This window comes from Natator depressus, chromosome 1, assembly GCF_965152275.1.
Source record: "Natator depressus isolate rNatDep1 chromosome 1, rNatDep2.hap1, whole genome shotgun sequence".
NCBI classification, from domain to species: domain Eukaryota; kingdom Metazoa; phylum Chordata; order Testudines; family Cheloniidae; genus Natator; species Natator depressus.
Window position 1 is genome coordinate 227,907,843 of NC_134234.1, and position 16,115 is coordinate 227,923,957.

General features: G+C 41.5%; 1 protein-coding gene across 1 annotated transcript in view; it reads right to left on the reverse strand.

Moving 5' to 3' along the window:
• Positions 1-2,081: 2,081 nt before the first annotated feature.
• BMAL2 (basic helix-loop-helix ARNT like 2) overlaps positions 2,082-16,115 on the reverse strand; it is a 58,337-nt gene continuing 44,303 nt past the window's right edge. The window contains exons 14-16 of the mRNA XM_074937084.1: positions 9,318-9,405; positions 6,069-6,177; positions 2,082-5,080 (exon numbers count right to left, since the gene is read on the reverse strand). Coding sequence (XP_074793185.1) covers positions 4,944-5,080; positions 6,069-6,177; positions 9,318-9,405 — 334 coding nt within the window. The 3' untranslated portion in view covers positions 2,082-4,943. The remainder of the gene's footprint in view (positions 5,081-6,068; positions 6,178-9,317; positions 9,406-16,115) is intronic.

Genomic DNA, 16,115 nt, shown 5'->3' on the forward strand with positions numbered 1-16,115 from the left:
CCAGCCCTCCTAGGGCCAGCAATGAATGCCAATATTTGCTTAATGAAAATAGTGAATAGTATTATATAATGACATGAATAATGGAGTAGAGTGTATGCTTATAAAATCTCTGGAAGACACCAAGCTGGGAGGGGTTGCAAGCACTTTGGCAGACAGAATTAGAATTTAAAATGATCTTGACAAATTAGAGAATTGGTCTGAAGTCAACAAGATGAAATTCAATAAAGACAAGTGCAAGGTCTTTCACTTAGGAAGAAAAAATTAAATGCAAAACTACAAAATGGAGAATAACTGGATAGCTGGTAATATTGCTGAAAAAGAGCTGGGGGTTATAGTGGATCACAAACTCAATATTAGTGAACAGTGTGATATAGTTATGAAAAAAGCTAATAGTCTAGGGCATATTAACAGGAGCTTTGAATAGAAGACATGGGAGGTAGTTGTCCCATTCTACTTGGCACTGGTAAGGCCTCAATTGCGTCCAAGTGTGGGTGCTTAAGGAAAGATGGAGAGAGTCCAGTGGAGAGCAACAAAAATGATAAAACGTTTAGAAAACCTGACTTATGAGGGAAGGTTAAAAAACTGGGCATGGTTAGTCTTGAGAAAAGACGATGGGGGATGGCCTGATAACAGTCTTCAGATGTGTTAAGGGCTGTTATAAAGAGGACTGTGATTAATTGTTCTCTATGTCCACTTAAAGTAGGAGAAGAAGTAATGGGCTTAATCTGCAGCAGGGGAATTTTAGGTTAGCTATTAGGAAAAAAACTTTCTAACTATAAGGGTAGTTAAGTTCTGGAAAAGGCTTCCAAGGGAGGTTATGGAATCGCCATCACTGGAGGTTTTTAAAAATGGGTTGGACAAACACCTGTCAGGAATGGTCTAGGTTTAACTGATCCAGCCTCATCACAGGAGGCTGGATTTGATGACCTCTAGAGGTCCTTTCCATTCCTACATTTCTAGGATTCTATTCCAAAATGTCTTTTCTGTCCTATACTGGAAACAGTTGAGTAAACCCAAATTGATAGCGTAGTGCTTTGTCTCGTTAAAGCAGCTGACCACCTGGAGGTTTATGAGTCTGCTTCTGCCGTTAAGCTAATGGCCCTAGTAATTGGCAGCACAGGCTTTTAAACCTTGAAGTGGTGGGTTCATTCTCCCACAGATGATCTGATTGGGGACCATCATTAGACATCATCTAGCCACTAGACAGAGACACCCCCAATCAAAAAAAAAATCCCACACATAGTTAATTTGGGTTACACACCCTATCTGGGGAAGACTGTCCAGAGTTGCAGAAATCCACAAGTGTTCAAATCCCCATACATGTTTGCAGGGATTGGACCTAAATGTATCTAGTGCTTGAGCTCAAGAAACAGGTCAGAGGTATGAGTAGACTCTCAAACCACAATCCATGGTCTACTGTTACATGAGGATGGAGGGCCAAATTATAGTAGCAAGAGTGACAATGCCATCTTCTGAAGTCTTGTAGTGTGGTAGTAAGCCATACGTCCGATACTTTGTGTCATTCTAAACCCTCTGTGTATAGTGTGTGTCTTCAGCAACATTGTGCCAACAAAAGGAGCACAGGAGTTAGGTCATCAGTAACAATGGTTACCTTGACCAGTAACGTATCATTTTCAACATTCAAACACTAACTTTTTTAAACCTTCAATTGCTGTTTATACAAAACATTACCACTTTTAAGAAACATTGTTACAAATAAATTGAACTCCTCCCCCCCATTTAATTTCATACATCACATTGCTCTACGTTTAAAAAAGGGGATTCGAAGAAAATGTTGGACATGAGCCAAGATTTGGGCAAGTGGTACTTTTTCAAACCATCAGAACTAACATTTTTCCCTCACCAAACACTGCCACGGACTGTTCAAGCACCTCATTAAATTGATCTTCAGACTCCAAACACAGACGTTTAGAGACCCCCTTTTCACCCCTGTTAAAATAGAAATCCTGGAACAATCTTAACTATTATACTGCTACCACACCCACAATAAAAACACCGGGCTTTAAACAAACACACATAATTACCTCAAATTTGTATAAAATATATTTTAATTTCCCCTCTCCGTTCATCATCATAAATATTTACAAAAGACATTGTACAATGTAGAATAGTGTGAAATCAGCAGGTTTGACAAATGGTTTTGCAAACAGAAAGGGTTCAATAAAGCAGCTAACAGACACACATACTGTACAGGTTGCTGATTACAAAGGGCTCAGCAAACTAGCGGGACAAAACTAGTTCTACAATAGGTTTGCCTCTAAGGTAAAAAAGGTTTTCCAGGAGTAATCTGGGAGGAATCCCAAAACAGTGGTTTGATTATGCATGGTAATATCATCTCTTGTAAGAATCAATACTCCATTCTTGCATGGGAGCATCTGGACTCTTCTTTGAGCAATCTGGTTTTAAACTGTTTATTTCTCTGGGTTACCTATAGAACTTGTTTTAATTAGAATTTATTTTTACTTTAAACGTTCAATTAGTAAATGCAGAATAAGGAAAGCAGCCATTGTGTTTCATAGCTTTCCCTACAGTTAAAGTAATAATTAGAATCCATCTTTCAGAAACAGTTATAAAAATAGAATCTGATCACCATTCTGAGAAAGAGTCCTGATTTTCTGTGTTGCTCCATACCAAGGGCCAAATTCAGCTCTAGCAGTAAAATTATATCAGATATTATTGTCCCCAAGGTTGGAAATATATACATTTCAGACATCTTAGTAATTTTCTCTAATGTCTATAAGGTATACAGCTGTCCCAGTTAAGTATAGGAGTTAATGCATCACAGAAGAAGATTATAGTATCCCACCTTTCAGAGTCAAATTATTGTCAAACAGAGGAAGTTTGACATCTAGTGGCTATTTAGGGTAATTACTTAGTACTTCTTTTTCTTGAAATATCCTAGGAAATTTTCTATACACCATTCTACACTCTTATCTAGATGCATCGGAAGTCTGCCGAGTGTCAACCATCACCTTAATGTTAGGCATATGTCTACATCATCTGCAATCTCTTCCGTTAAAATATTAATAATTTTACATTTAGAAGACATACTGCTTACAAAGTGAACCTGTGTTTTCAAATTGTAAAAAATATTCTAAAATGAAAAGGTCTACACAGCTCAAACATTTTCAATGCTTTTCTTTCATTTCATGAATTTGGGGGGAAGGGGGAAGCATATATGGCATAATCCTTTGACTGACTCACTCATTTATCTGCACATACAATGTACGAGGTAAGACATCCGTATCTGGATACTAACACCATATTGTTTTAATACAACATATTAAGGGTGCTGCACTCAAGGGTGATCTGTCATAACTGGATCACATGTTTTGCAAGAAGATTATAATATTAGAAATAAGAATGTGAAATAGATCAATTATATATTAAAGGATTGTAGTAGCACAAAAAAAATATTTGCAGCTAGTATTAAGTAATAGAATACTCTTTTATATAATACCTTTTATAGTACTTGTATTTTGGAGAAATCAATTCAGTGCCCTTTTCACAAAATTTAATATTCCCCATATTGCCACTTACGAACCACCTATTGCCAATACACACACACACACACGTATGTTTCTCCCACTATTTTGTGTAGCTACATAACTCAAATGTAGTTTCAACAGTCTCAATTAATAGATAGAGATAAAGGCCAGGATTCTTTCAAAAGTGGCTAGTGATTTTGGATGCCTCAGTGTTTAAGCCCTCAACCTTAGACACCTAATATTGGTGAGCAAAGCTTGCAAAACTGTATTTACATAAGACATTAAGCAGGAAAAGGCCATTAAGATCAAACATACTTTACCACTTCTGACTAGTCTCAATCCCACTTTATTACTTTTTAAAATCTCCAGCTCCTCAATTCTCATTTTTCTCCAGATGTAAGATTATATTAACTAATTTTATATCTGCTCTCTTTAAATAGCTATGCTCTATAACAGTGGTTTCAACTTATGGTCCGTGGACCCCTGGAGGTCCATAGACTATGCCTAAGATTTCGAAAGGGATCCATCCAGCCCTTCATTCAAATTTTTTTAGGGAACTGCAAATGAAAAGAGGTTGACATCCACTGTTCTATAACATATTTCCAAGGCAATAATATCCCCCGAACTATAGTGACCAAATTGCTTTATTACAGTTACAATATTACTACTTTGGTTGTGTGTTCTGTCCTCTACTAATATATTTAAATAATACTTTGTATTAAACTATTTTGTTTCTCGCCTTCTGCACCTGTCACATTTGTGCTGTGGGACAATGTTTAACATTGTTTGTCCAGAACTCTCAAAGACTATTGTTTTTTCTTTTGTTTTTACTTGACTACAAAAATTGCACACAATACTTTTAGAAAGGGCAAAGAATTTTAAAATGTAGTGTCCCCTTTTGTACTATAGTACTTTATCTTACAGTTTTGCAGTGTGGAAACCATATTTTCAAAGAAAGCATAGAGGTACAAAAACAAACATATCTCAAACTGCGCAAGTAGAGAAAGTCCTACAGAAGTGACATGGATAAATAATACACTTTTCCACCCAATTCGTAGAAGAAAATTACAAATAAAAGCTTTCTTTAAAAAGTATTAAAACATTCAGATTAACTCAGTTATTCCTATACATTGTACGGTATCTTTGGGTTAAAGCTTTTTAGCAAAAATAGAACCACGACTTGTAAGCACTCTAGTTAGATATGGAGCAAAAAAATTTTGAGGTTGTTGGTCATGAAAAAGTATCACATTTTTTCCATATGTGCAGAACAAGCCATTTCTTTGTGAACAAAGCATAAAAGTCTTAGCAAATATACAGATAGTAAATATGAATTAAAAAAAAAGCCTTACAAATTACCAATACAGTACTTGAGGATGTGTGGTTGTTGTGCATTACAGAATTTTACATTCTTCTCATTTGTATAAAAAAGAACTACTAGGAAGCCCATTGTATATCACTGAGTTCTGTTGGATCCCCGAGGCCTCCTTCAGCTTCCAAGTAATTCATGAGTGAAGCCATGGCAGTGTCATCATTTTCACACACTGCATCAAAATCCAACTGGCAACTGTCACCTAGGAAATAAGTAAACACCACTATTTATGCAGCACAAAAACTTACAGAACAAGGTCACTTTCCAAACAAACTTACTTTTAAAACAGCAGCTGTCCTTGAAGACAAAGGGCACTTTACATTCTTACATGTGTTCAAAGATTGGGAAATTGAAGCAAGGTTTGGATTCAGGAGAGACACTTAGTCAAAAAAATAGGTAACTTGATTCTGGGACTAAAATTATGCCACTCCAGAGGCACACCTTAAACTTCATGCTAATAAAATGACAAATTTCAATTCATGCTAGTTAACTGGCAAACTTCACGCCACACCACTTAAGCAGAAAATTTTATTCCAGTTCATGACACTTAAGGGGGAAGCTCACCTGTCACAGCACACAAAAGAAGAGCTGATCAATTTTTTTCTTCTTGGTTTAAAAAAATGGCCTTATTTTAAATAATCAAAATTTCAAAAGACATTGTTTTCATTTTTCACAATGTTTTCCACATTTTTATTTTAAAACATTCCAGAATTTTGTATTTACCAAAATCTCAGTTTTTGATAGAAAACAAGATTTCAATATAAAAGAAAAACGGGTCAGTCTCAGACCATATGAAATGGAAACAACTTCAAAATTTCAACCTGTATTGCAAAATGTTAATGTTTCACTCAGCTCTACATACACAAGCATTCATACTTTTTACATGGAGGGTCTGTACATCATGGCAGATTATATTCAGTTCCCTTAATCCTGCACAGCTCCTATTTTTGGAAGGAAGAACTGTGAAGCAGTCTATTTGCGAGTCGTGGAGAGCAAGAGAACAGACAGTAAACTTCTACTCAGGCTCTCACTGCTATCATGGGGTATAATTACAATAGGAACCATGATAATCTCTCAAAATTGGCAGCATTTTTGAACACACCTACTATACTGCCTTGTGATAAAGCTGCAACCATTAACAGAGTTTTCTTTAAAGAATAAGTCATGAATTGTAGTAAAAAAGCTCTTACTGAGAAGAGGTTCATTGCTTGGGAATGAAACAGTGTCCTGATTTTGCCCCAAGGTCTCCAAGCCCTCCATTTCTGAAGGACATAACTGAATCGACTCTTTATTTGGCACCTGAAAGCACACAAAAAATGAAAATAATAAAGTTAGGTTATAAATTGATTAAAACCACCACACAAATTAATGAATTTCTCTCTAAGTCTAAAAAACTATCAAGGCTTCCATTTTTCCACTTCACGTGCCATAATCTCTACAAGTTTACTGTAACAATAAAAACATATTTTCATGAAAAATACATTCTAGCTTTAAAAAAGACCCACCACATTTTAGTTTCCCATACATAAACTAAATTATTTGGACTGTGAAAATTTGTTTTAAAAAAAGCTGGTATTTCTGTTATATTTTAAATCTTGTGTTCAGCATTCTAAGATTTAAAATGGTTTTAAATGGGTTTTAGTGCTTACAAGGAGTCTAGGAGTGCCAGGTTGACAGCAGTGGAAACTGACGTCTTTTCACCTCCAAGATAACAGAGCAAGATCTACCACGGTGGTTTGGCAGTAAACCACTTTTCCTACAGGGGACCGTCCCTAGGGGCAAGAGGCAGTGATAGCTCTGCCACTGTAGCTGTGGAAGCAGTTTCCCACATAGAAAAATGAAAAGAGTTCCAGTAAAATAAGTTTGTCTTCATCCCTAGTCCATGCACCATTCATATCTGTAATTTAAACCGAGTACCTCTCTGAGCCCTCTGTTATCTTGGATTCTATGGCACACATTACAGTAGTAGAAGGGAAAACAACAAGACTTCACTGAAGTAACCAGGAACAACACTAAGGGACACATTCAAAGAGAACCTTTAAATCAACACAATATATAGCTGAAGTGCTGGAGAGTGGTTCTATGATCGTAGGCTGCACTAATCAGAGGAAAAAGAAAAGGAGGACTTGTGACACCTTAGAGACTAACGAATTTATTTGAGCTACAGCTCACTTCATCGGATGCATCCAGTAGAGAGAAAAAAAAAAATGACTGCATCTGATGAAGTGAGCTGTAGCTCACGAAAGCTTTAGAGACTAACAAATTTATTTGAGCCTAAGCTTTCGTGAGCTACAGCTCTCTTCATCGGATGCATTCATTTTTTTTTTCTCTCCACTGAATGCATCCGATGAAGAGAGCTGTAGCTCACGAAAGCTTATGCTCAAATAAATGTGTTAGTCTCTAAGGTGCCACAAGTACTCTTTTTCTTCTTGCGAATACAGACTAACACGGCTGCTATTCTGAAACTAATTAGAGGGTAGTTCAATATCTATGAGCCAATCAGTTCTGAGAAGGACAGACCTACAGTAATCCATGGGTGGAATGGACATCAGATATTAAAGAGGGAGAAAGGAGGGAAAAAAATCAATCAGTGTAGCACAATGCTGTTGAAAGAAACTCAGAATCAGAGAAGAAAAGCTACCGTATATACTCGTTCATAAGCCAAATTTTTTTTAGTAAAAAAGGGAAGCATCAGAGAAGGGGGTCGGCTTATGAACGGGTATAGAGAGGGGAGAGGTGGGACACAGCCACCCTCCCCAACAGAGGGGGCAAGAAGAGGCAGCACAGCCAGAAGGGAAGAGGCGGGGCCAGAGTCTCTCCGCTTCTGGCCACGCTGCTCTCCCGCCAGCCTCTGAAGCAGCTGCAGCTCAGGGGCTGGCAGGCTGCGACCGCGCCACCTGACCTGCTGGAACAGCTCCAGCCAGGCCAGACAGCCTCCCCTGGCCAGCCCCTGGTAAGGTGGGAAGGGATGGGATGGGGAGAGTGTGTGGGGGGGTCCCGGGCTAGGGGTGGGATGGAAAGGGGTTACACGGGGAGGGGTCATGTAGGGAGTGGTCACAGGGGTTACTCCCCTGACCCCCAGCTTCTCCCCTGCAAAACATTTTCCCACCAGTTGCTGTCCCGGGACATTTTGTTTACTTAGGTTTACCTGCGTGCCTGCAGATGCTCGAGGAAACAAACCATCTTGGCCCACCAGCGGCTTATCCTGATGGGCCAGGAGCCAAAGTTTGCTGACCCCTGAATTATAGGGTTGGCTTATGAATGGGCCATAAAACTTAGCCATTTTTACTTATCCGTCTTGGGGGGGTGGGGGTGGTGGTGGTTTCGGGAGTCGGCTTATAAACTATCTGGCTTATGATTGAGTACATAAGGTACGTTTAAGTGGAAAGACAGTGACTGGATTCACAACAATGTTGTTGGAGGGAAAGAAATAAGGGATTGGGAGTATGGTGTCCATTGATAACAGTAAGGGCAATATTGTACAATCTTGCAAAAAGATTCTTTATGCATACCCACCCCCATGCTGTCAACATCACTCTTGGGTTAGATAGAAGGGTAGAATCTCATAGCCCTGGTCTACACTGGGGTGGGGGCGGGGGGAGAAATCGATCTAAGTTACGCAACTTCAGCTATGTGAATAACGTAGCTGAAGTTGACGTACTTAGATCGACTTACCGTGGTGTCTTCACCGCGGTGAGTCCACTGCTGCCGCTCTCCCGTCGACTCCACCTGCACCTCTCGTGGCGGTGGAGTACAGGAGTCGACGGGAGAGCGCTCGGGGGTCGATTTATCGCGTCTAGATGCGATAAATCGATCCCCGCTGGATCGATTGCTGCCCGCCGATCCGGCGGGTAGTGTGGACATACCCATGGAATACGCTGCTTCTCCACCTCTTTTATAAAAAGATTTAAAATTCAGAGGATACACCTCAATGGATTACAATTGTTTCATAGTAGAGCGGGGTGAAAGGTATATAGGAATGATCATAGGAACCAGACATTTACCTTCATATTGCTGAATTGAATTCAGTCTTGGTGAATATTTTTTAACTATCTGATGGCTCCTGGGTGGTGGTTTCAAATAATTTCCAAGTTTCGAAAAGTCCACATCACAAAAAAGACCCTCCCCACATCTAGCATTTTTTTGTAGCCTCAGCAAAGATCCCCCAAGACCTTTACAGTCTTCCCAGCCCTGAGGGATGGTTACTCAAGGCTTGAACTGAGGTTCACTGGTGGTGTAGTGAAGAGAAGTTTGTACTCTTGCTGCCTGTATCGTACCTCTTCTGTGAACAGAAGACTTCAATACCCAGGATTGTCAGACACCTTGCACTGGCACTAATTCACACACAAAAATCAGTTTTAAGGTAGATCAAATGTAGGCTTTGAATTATTTGATAGTGACCTTTCATTGAAAGTTCTTGGTGTTAATGATATACTTACATTGCTGCATTTTGGAGTTAAAGTTGGAGAAGATTTCCTCATAAGATCAGATGGACTTAATTCACCAACAGATGGAGAACAGTGTAACCTAAAAAATATACATATGCATGTTGTACAATACATTCACTGTTGAGTATGAACTTCAATCCCTTCCATTTTAAAATGAGAAACTTATTTAGTCAGAGTATAGCAGTACCCACCAAAAAACCACAGGTGATAAGCTTTGAGACTTCAGACAACACTGCTTTGTCAAAAGCGAAGCTTAAATTCGGTCACATAGCTCACACACTTCCTGCTCCAAATTTTGGTAAAGAAAGAGAACCAGTGGATCATCACGACACAGGATAATTGGTAGAACCCATTTTTGCTTTTTCTCAATTATCAAAATTAACAGACTTCAGGAAAAACTGTCATGAACATTTCAGTACAAAACTACTCGCTCTGGAGCACATAGCTTCCAAATATCAGAATACAGCTGTTCAGAAATTTTGGTATATAACAGAGTGGGAGGAAAAAGAAAAGAAAAAAAAATAAAAAGGATGGACTCTCCACATGTCCTCTTGATATTTGCTTTTACTTCTAGTGTTATTTCATGAAGTTCTATCCTTTCCTTAAATTCTGGCGGGAAAACGAACGTTACCTCTTTGAGATGGACTCTGCACATACGCTCATGAGAGCCTTGGAGATGCAGCACTGATGGTAGAACAACCTTGTAGCAGTGCCATTGGAGCACTCTCATGCCTTCTCCTGCGCCTCCCCTCACTGTTCCTGAACATTCTGCGCGAGAGGCAAAAAAGGGGGGCCATGGAGCTCCAGCTGCCTCAGTTCTTACCACAGCCTCCCCAGGTTCAAAGTTGCAATTAGGCCTCTGAGGAAAAGGGGAAGGTGGGTAGGGAGTGTGAATGTGAAGAGTCCATTTAGATGAGGACCAGTTATAGAGGAGTAACCTTCATTTCTCTGAGTGGTCTCTGTACGTTTTTCATGGAATAGTTTCACAAGCAGTACTAGTCTCTAGAGGGTGAGGTGCTGAGTCCTAACTGAATTATCATTGTAGTACTGCCTTACCAAACTGAGCATCAACCAGGATGCTAGATCTAGGGAGTAGTGCTTTGTGAAAGTATGAATAGAGCTTCAGGTTGCAGTTCTGCTTACTTCTAAAAACTGGGATATGCCTGAGGCATGCCATGAAAGCCACCTTTGCCCTTTGGAGTGTTATCTAAACTACAATGGGAGAGAAACATCTGCTTGTAGCTTTCCTCTATACAAAACTAACCCACTTACATAAATGCTGAGATGTACTTGGCTGTTCTTTATTTTCACTACCCCCATATGAAATTAAAGCTTTGTTGACTTTCTAAATTCCTGAGAACCATTTAAGTAGAAGGCTATTGCCCTCTTGGCAGCCAAAGTATGCAGTTTTACCAGATCAATGTCTGGATGGACTGATGGAGGTGTGTAGAAGAATGGACTCATTGTTGGAGCACCTGCTCACAGCTGGTGCTGGGGGAGCTTTTTCTTCTCTAATGCCCCCTGCTGATGATTGCTTTGGTCCCGCAGCAGTCATCATCTTCTTGAAACTCAGCCCTCCAAGCAGATCATGTTTTATTTCTACCCATTTCAGACTCATAAAAAGTCCAACAAATAGTCCCAATCATTACATCTGGTCTTTGACCCTCAACTCTGGATCCCACCATTGCTACATTCCTGCACTCAGGGCTTTCAGTTGTCTTTAATCCCTTCTTAGGGGCCTCACGTCACCTTCCCAAGTGACTGTTCAGGGAATCCAGGCCCTCCTACTACACTGGGTTCCAATCCAAGGACCCTGTAATCAGCAGCTGAGGTCTGCTCAGTCAGACCTTTTCTGCTGCCTCTGTGGACTTCTTCCTACCCATAGCCTTTTTTCCAAGCCCCTTTCTGGGCTCTTGTAATGAGCAATGCCTCCCAGGGTTTCTCCCTGAGTGTTTGGTTCCTGCCCTTGGCAGTGTTGCAGATCCACCACAACTCTCATGTCAGGGCTCCTGCAAACAGGCTCCATGCAGTATTCCACTCCCAAGGTCCTTCCATCTAGGAGTTCTACCTCTGCCCAAATCCTCCAGGATCACCCTCCTGCTCTTGGGTTCGGCCTCTCCCTGGTTGGGCCAGATCTTCCCCTTTACCTCAGGGCCCTGCATGAGCCTTCTACCTAACGGGACATCCCACCTCTAGTCAGTTCCACCACAACTTTCTCTGCGCCAACTCCTGCTCTTCAGTTCTTTACTACCAAGAGAGGGACTGCAGGGTTCCTTTCCCTTTCTCCCTGCAGGCCCCTTCTGCTGGGGACCTCCTACTTTTATAGCCCCACCCAGCTCTTTCCCAGCGGGGCTTCATCTTGAATGAGGCTTCGCTCACCACCCAGGTACAAGCAGGCGAGTTAATTGGCCTCTCAAGCCCACATTAATCCTTTCAAACTCAGGATGGGGTATTCATCACACTACCCCTCAAGACTGTACCCTGCCTAGTACAAGGTCTTTTTGCCTTGGGGAGGAACCTTCTTTAATTGTGCCTATTATCCACCTGTGCATCCCCCCTTCTCATCTTCCAGGAGCACTATCTGAAACTCCAACCTAAACTTCTCTTCAGCTCCCACCTCTCTCTCTTCAGGGCTCCCACAAGGACTTCTCTACTGTTCCTAGTTTTCCTCTTAGATTTGCTGCCTTCAACACCACATCCTCAGTCCCAACCCCCTTAGGTGCTTCCACCACCAAGACCTCTGGCTTTTTCACCCAGCCCTCAAGTCGCTGATGCGGAGCGCGAGGGTGGTAGTGGTGTCAACCATATGTTTTATTAGGGGCAGTGATCTGTATCTGCACTCTCATAAATCTACAGCTAAGGGTAGCATAAAATCCCTCCTTTACCTGTAAGGGGTTAAGAAGCTGAAATAACCTGGTTGGCACCTGACCAAAAGGACCAATAAGGGAGGAAGATCCTTTCAAATCTGTGGGGGGAGGTTTTGTTTGTGCTCTCTGTGTGTGCTCTCTCGGGACAGAGAGAGGGACCAGGCAGGAAAAAAACCTCTCCTAAAACCCTACCTGAAATAAGCATCTAAGATTACAAAAATTATAAGTAAAGCAAGGAAATGCGTTAGATTATCTTTTGTTTTAGCTTGTGAATTTTCCCTATGCTAAGAGGGAGGTTTATTCCTGTTTTCTTGCAACCTTAAAAGTTTGCCTAGAGGGTGTTTTAAATCTTATTACTCTGTAAAATTACCTTCCATCCTGATTTTACAGAGGTGCTTCTTTTACTTTTTTCTTTATTATAAAGTTCTGCTTTTAAGAACCTGATTTGTTTTTAGTGTCATAAAAACCCAAGGGTCTGGTCTGTGCTCACCTTGTTTACCTATTTGGTTGGTATATTTTTCTCAAGCCTCCCCAGGAAAGGGGGTGAAGGGGCTTAGGGGGATATTTTGGGGAAACAGGAACTCCAAGTTGTCCTTTTCCTGAATCTTTGTCTAACTCACTTGGTGGTGGCAGCAATACCGTCCAGGGACAAGGAAGAATTTGTGCCTTGGGGAAGTTTTTAATCTAAACTGGTAGAAACAAGCTGAGGGGGTCTTTCATATGGGACTCCACATCTGCACCCCAGAGTTCAGAGTGGGGAGGGAACCTTGACATGCACAAACATATTGTTCAGACTCTGTATTTACCCCAACTTCCACCCAATTTGTTGCAGGGGTAGTACACCTCTGTGTTCCCTCGAGCCTCCTACTAATAGTGCTTAGTTAGCTGTCAGGGCCACAGCCACACCTGTTTTACCTGCAACCATTATACTGGCACTGCAGGACAGCCACTCCTTCTCTTCCCCATTGCTCAGGCCCCATTCTCTCTCTAGCTGCAGCTCACTTTCCCTTGAGGGCAGTGCATGTTTAAATGCCCCACTACCATACCAAAAATCTCCTTGCCCATGATTTGGCCAAGCCTTTTCAGTTATTCCCATGCTTTTCCCCCAGAGCAAGCCTGTGTGTCATGATGCACATAGAGGAAGGCCTTTCCTGCCCACCAGCAGAGCACACGACCCTGGCTGGTCCTCGGCACTCCCGCTCCCAAATAATTTTTCTTTACCCTATGCCTGTGGCAACTGAGTGCTTCCTTTCTCAGGCTCTCCAGGAGGTTTGTTGCTCCTTCTCCAGTAAGGACAGTCACTCTGCAGATCCAAACTGCACCTCCCACTGCCACTGTTGGTTCTCCAGGAACTACAACAGTGCCTGAGTCTGCTTTGGGTGCTTAGTCTTTTCCTGAAACAAACCCATGAAATCTGGCAACCACATAATGTCCCTCCATGCTCCACAGTGGGAGAGTAACCCTTTCAAGAAGGCCTCAGTATATACTAACTGCTCCCTCTTTTTTTCTTTCCCTTTTCCTCTGCACCAGTGACCCTTCTCACTTTCTCCTTATCTGAGGGGTGACTGTTCTGTCTGCATTCTTCACCTATGTAGAAGAGCAAACTTACAACTGGAGCATCCCCTCATAGCTGGGCATGGTGTAGCAGCTCTTTCTTCTTTAACTTCCCCTGCCAATGATCACTCTAGTTCCACAGTGGTCCGCCTCTTCTGGCGACAACATGCGTCCTACGCATGTAATAGAATGAGGAGGAAGGGTATTGTTATTTAAAGGCTGGAATACCAATTCTTCTTCTTGATGGTTGTTAGCATATAGATATTCAGGCCTGTTTGTAAAGGCCTATACTCTAAGAATTTAGGTGTATTCTTATCACTTAGCCAGTTATAGAGGTATAAAAGAAAGAATCAAAATCACTGTCTGCCGGTGTAAGGGCCTTCTCTGACTGTGACAGTCTGAGGCCCTGTTCTTAGGCTAAGGCCTTTGGCTAAGCAACAGAGGCAGCAATAAGCTGGGAAGCGAATGGTCACATCCTCACATTCCAAACTAGTCACACTGAAATAAAGTGCTATTGGGCTGTTAGGAATACAATCCTGTCCTGATAATGCCTCTCGCCTCCAGAGAAAGGGAAGTGCCTAGAAGATGTAAAAGGAAACTTGGTTTGATAGCATCCTGTCTGGCAAGAACTCACTTATCAATAGCTGGGATGTGAAATCCTCATTTCTGTGTTGTTCTATCACCGTAGTCCCCATTTCTCTATTGTTTGTCTCCATAATCTCTGTCTGGTTCTGTGATTGTTCCTGTCTGCTGTATAATTAATTTTGCTGGGTGTAAACTAATTAAGGTGGTGGGATATAATTGGTTAAATAATCATGTTACAATATTTTAGGATTGGTTAGTTAAATTTCAGTAAAATGACTGGATAAGGTACAGCTAAGCAGAACTCAAGTTTTACTATATAGTCTGCAGTCAATCAGGAAGTGGTGGGTGTGGGTGGAGGAAGGGAACAGGGAATGGGGGTGGGGAACTGGAATCATGTTTTGCTATGGGAGGGAATGGGAATGGAATAGGGGTTGGGAAATTGGAATCATGTTTTGCTAAGGGGGGGGAATGGGAACAGGGACACAGGTAAGGCTCCGTGGTGTCAGAGCTGGGAAGGGGGACACTAAGGAAGGAAACTGGAATCATGCTTGCTGGAAGTTCACCCCAATAAACATCGAATTGTTTGCACCTTTGGACTTCGGGTATTGTTGCTCTCTGTTCATGCGAGAAGGACCAGGGAAGTAAGTGGGTGAAGGAACAAGCCCCCTAACAATGGTTAGTAGATCTCAAGAGATCTAGCTGTAGATCTAGTGTCATTCAGATTTTTCTAAGACTGCATCTGATCTTGTACCAAACAGACCATCTCCTTAAAAGGAAAGGTCTTCCATATGTGTTCTTATATTTCTGGTGAAGGCCAGATGATCTCAGCCATGAATGCTGCTTTAATGTGACAGCTGACACCACTGCCCTGGCTGCTGTGTCTCAGGGGTCAAATATGGCTCAGGACTTCCACCAGCTTTTACTAGTCTTCAGGAAGAGATGTGGCAAAAATAGCCTTCTTCTCCCACAGATAGTACTGGTAGCTGGACATCACAACTTGATGATTAGAAACCCCAACATCCATGGACCCTGAAGAGAAGATTTTTTCTGCTGAGGGCATCGAGCTTTTTTCTTTTTTGGCTGGATGGGGTGAAATATGCCTGTCCTTTCGTTCTTTAGGAAACAGCAGCAACTACCAGTGAACTGGGAGCTGGATGTTTGTGGGAAAAGTCCATATATTTCATATAGTACATATAGTAAGTAGAAAAGTTTATCAAGACATTACTTGACCAGTTGCAGGATTTGACCATATAAGCTTGGCTAGCTGCAATAATGGTTCCAAAATGAGGAGTGTGATTTTACCGCTGGAAGGAGATTCCAAAATAACAAACACAGGATGAGAAGTCTCTTCCACTGTGAATATTTTCTACATTGTAGCCATTCTTTCTACTAGTTAATGTAACTGAGCATCATCATCTGATGGAGAAGAAGCTGAGGAGACCCCACATAAGAATGGCCACGCTGGGTCAGACCAATGGTCTATCTAGCCCAGGATCGTCTTCCCACAGTGAATGGTACCAGATGCTTCAGAGGGAATGAACAGAACAGGACAATTTATTATAGAGTGATCCATCCACTGTCATTCAGTCACAGCTTCTGGCATTCAGAGATTTAGGGACACCCAGACCATGTGGTTTATCCCTGACTATCTTGGCTAATAGCCAGTGATGGACCTATCCTCCATGAACTTATCTCATTCTTTTTTGAACTCAGTTATACTTTTATATATCAGGAGATACTGGTTGACTGGTTCCATGCCAGTGTTCTGGAATTTGGTGAGACC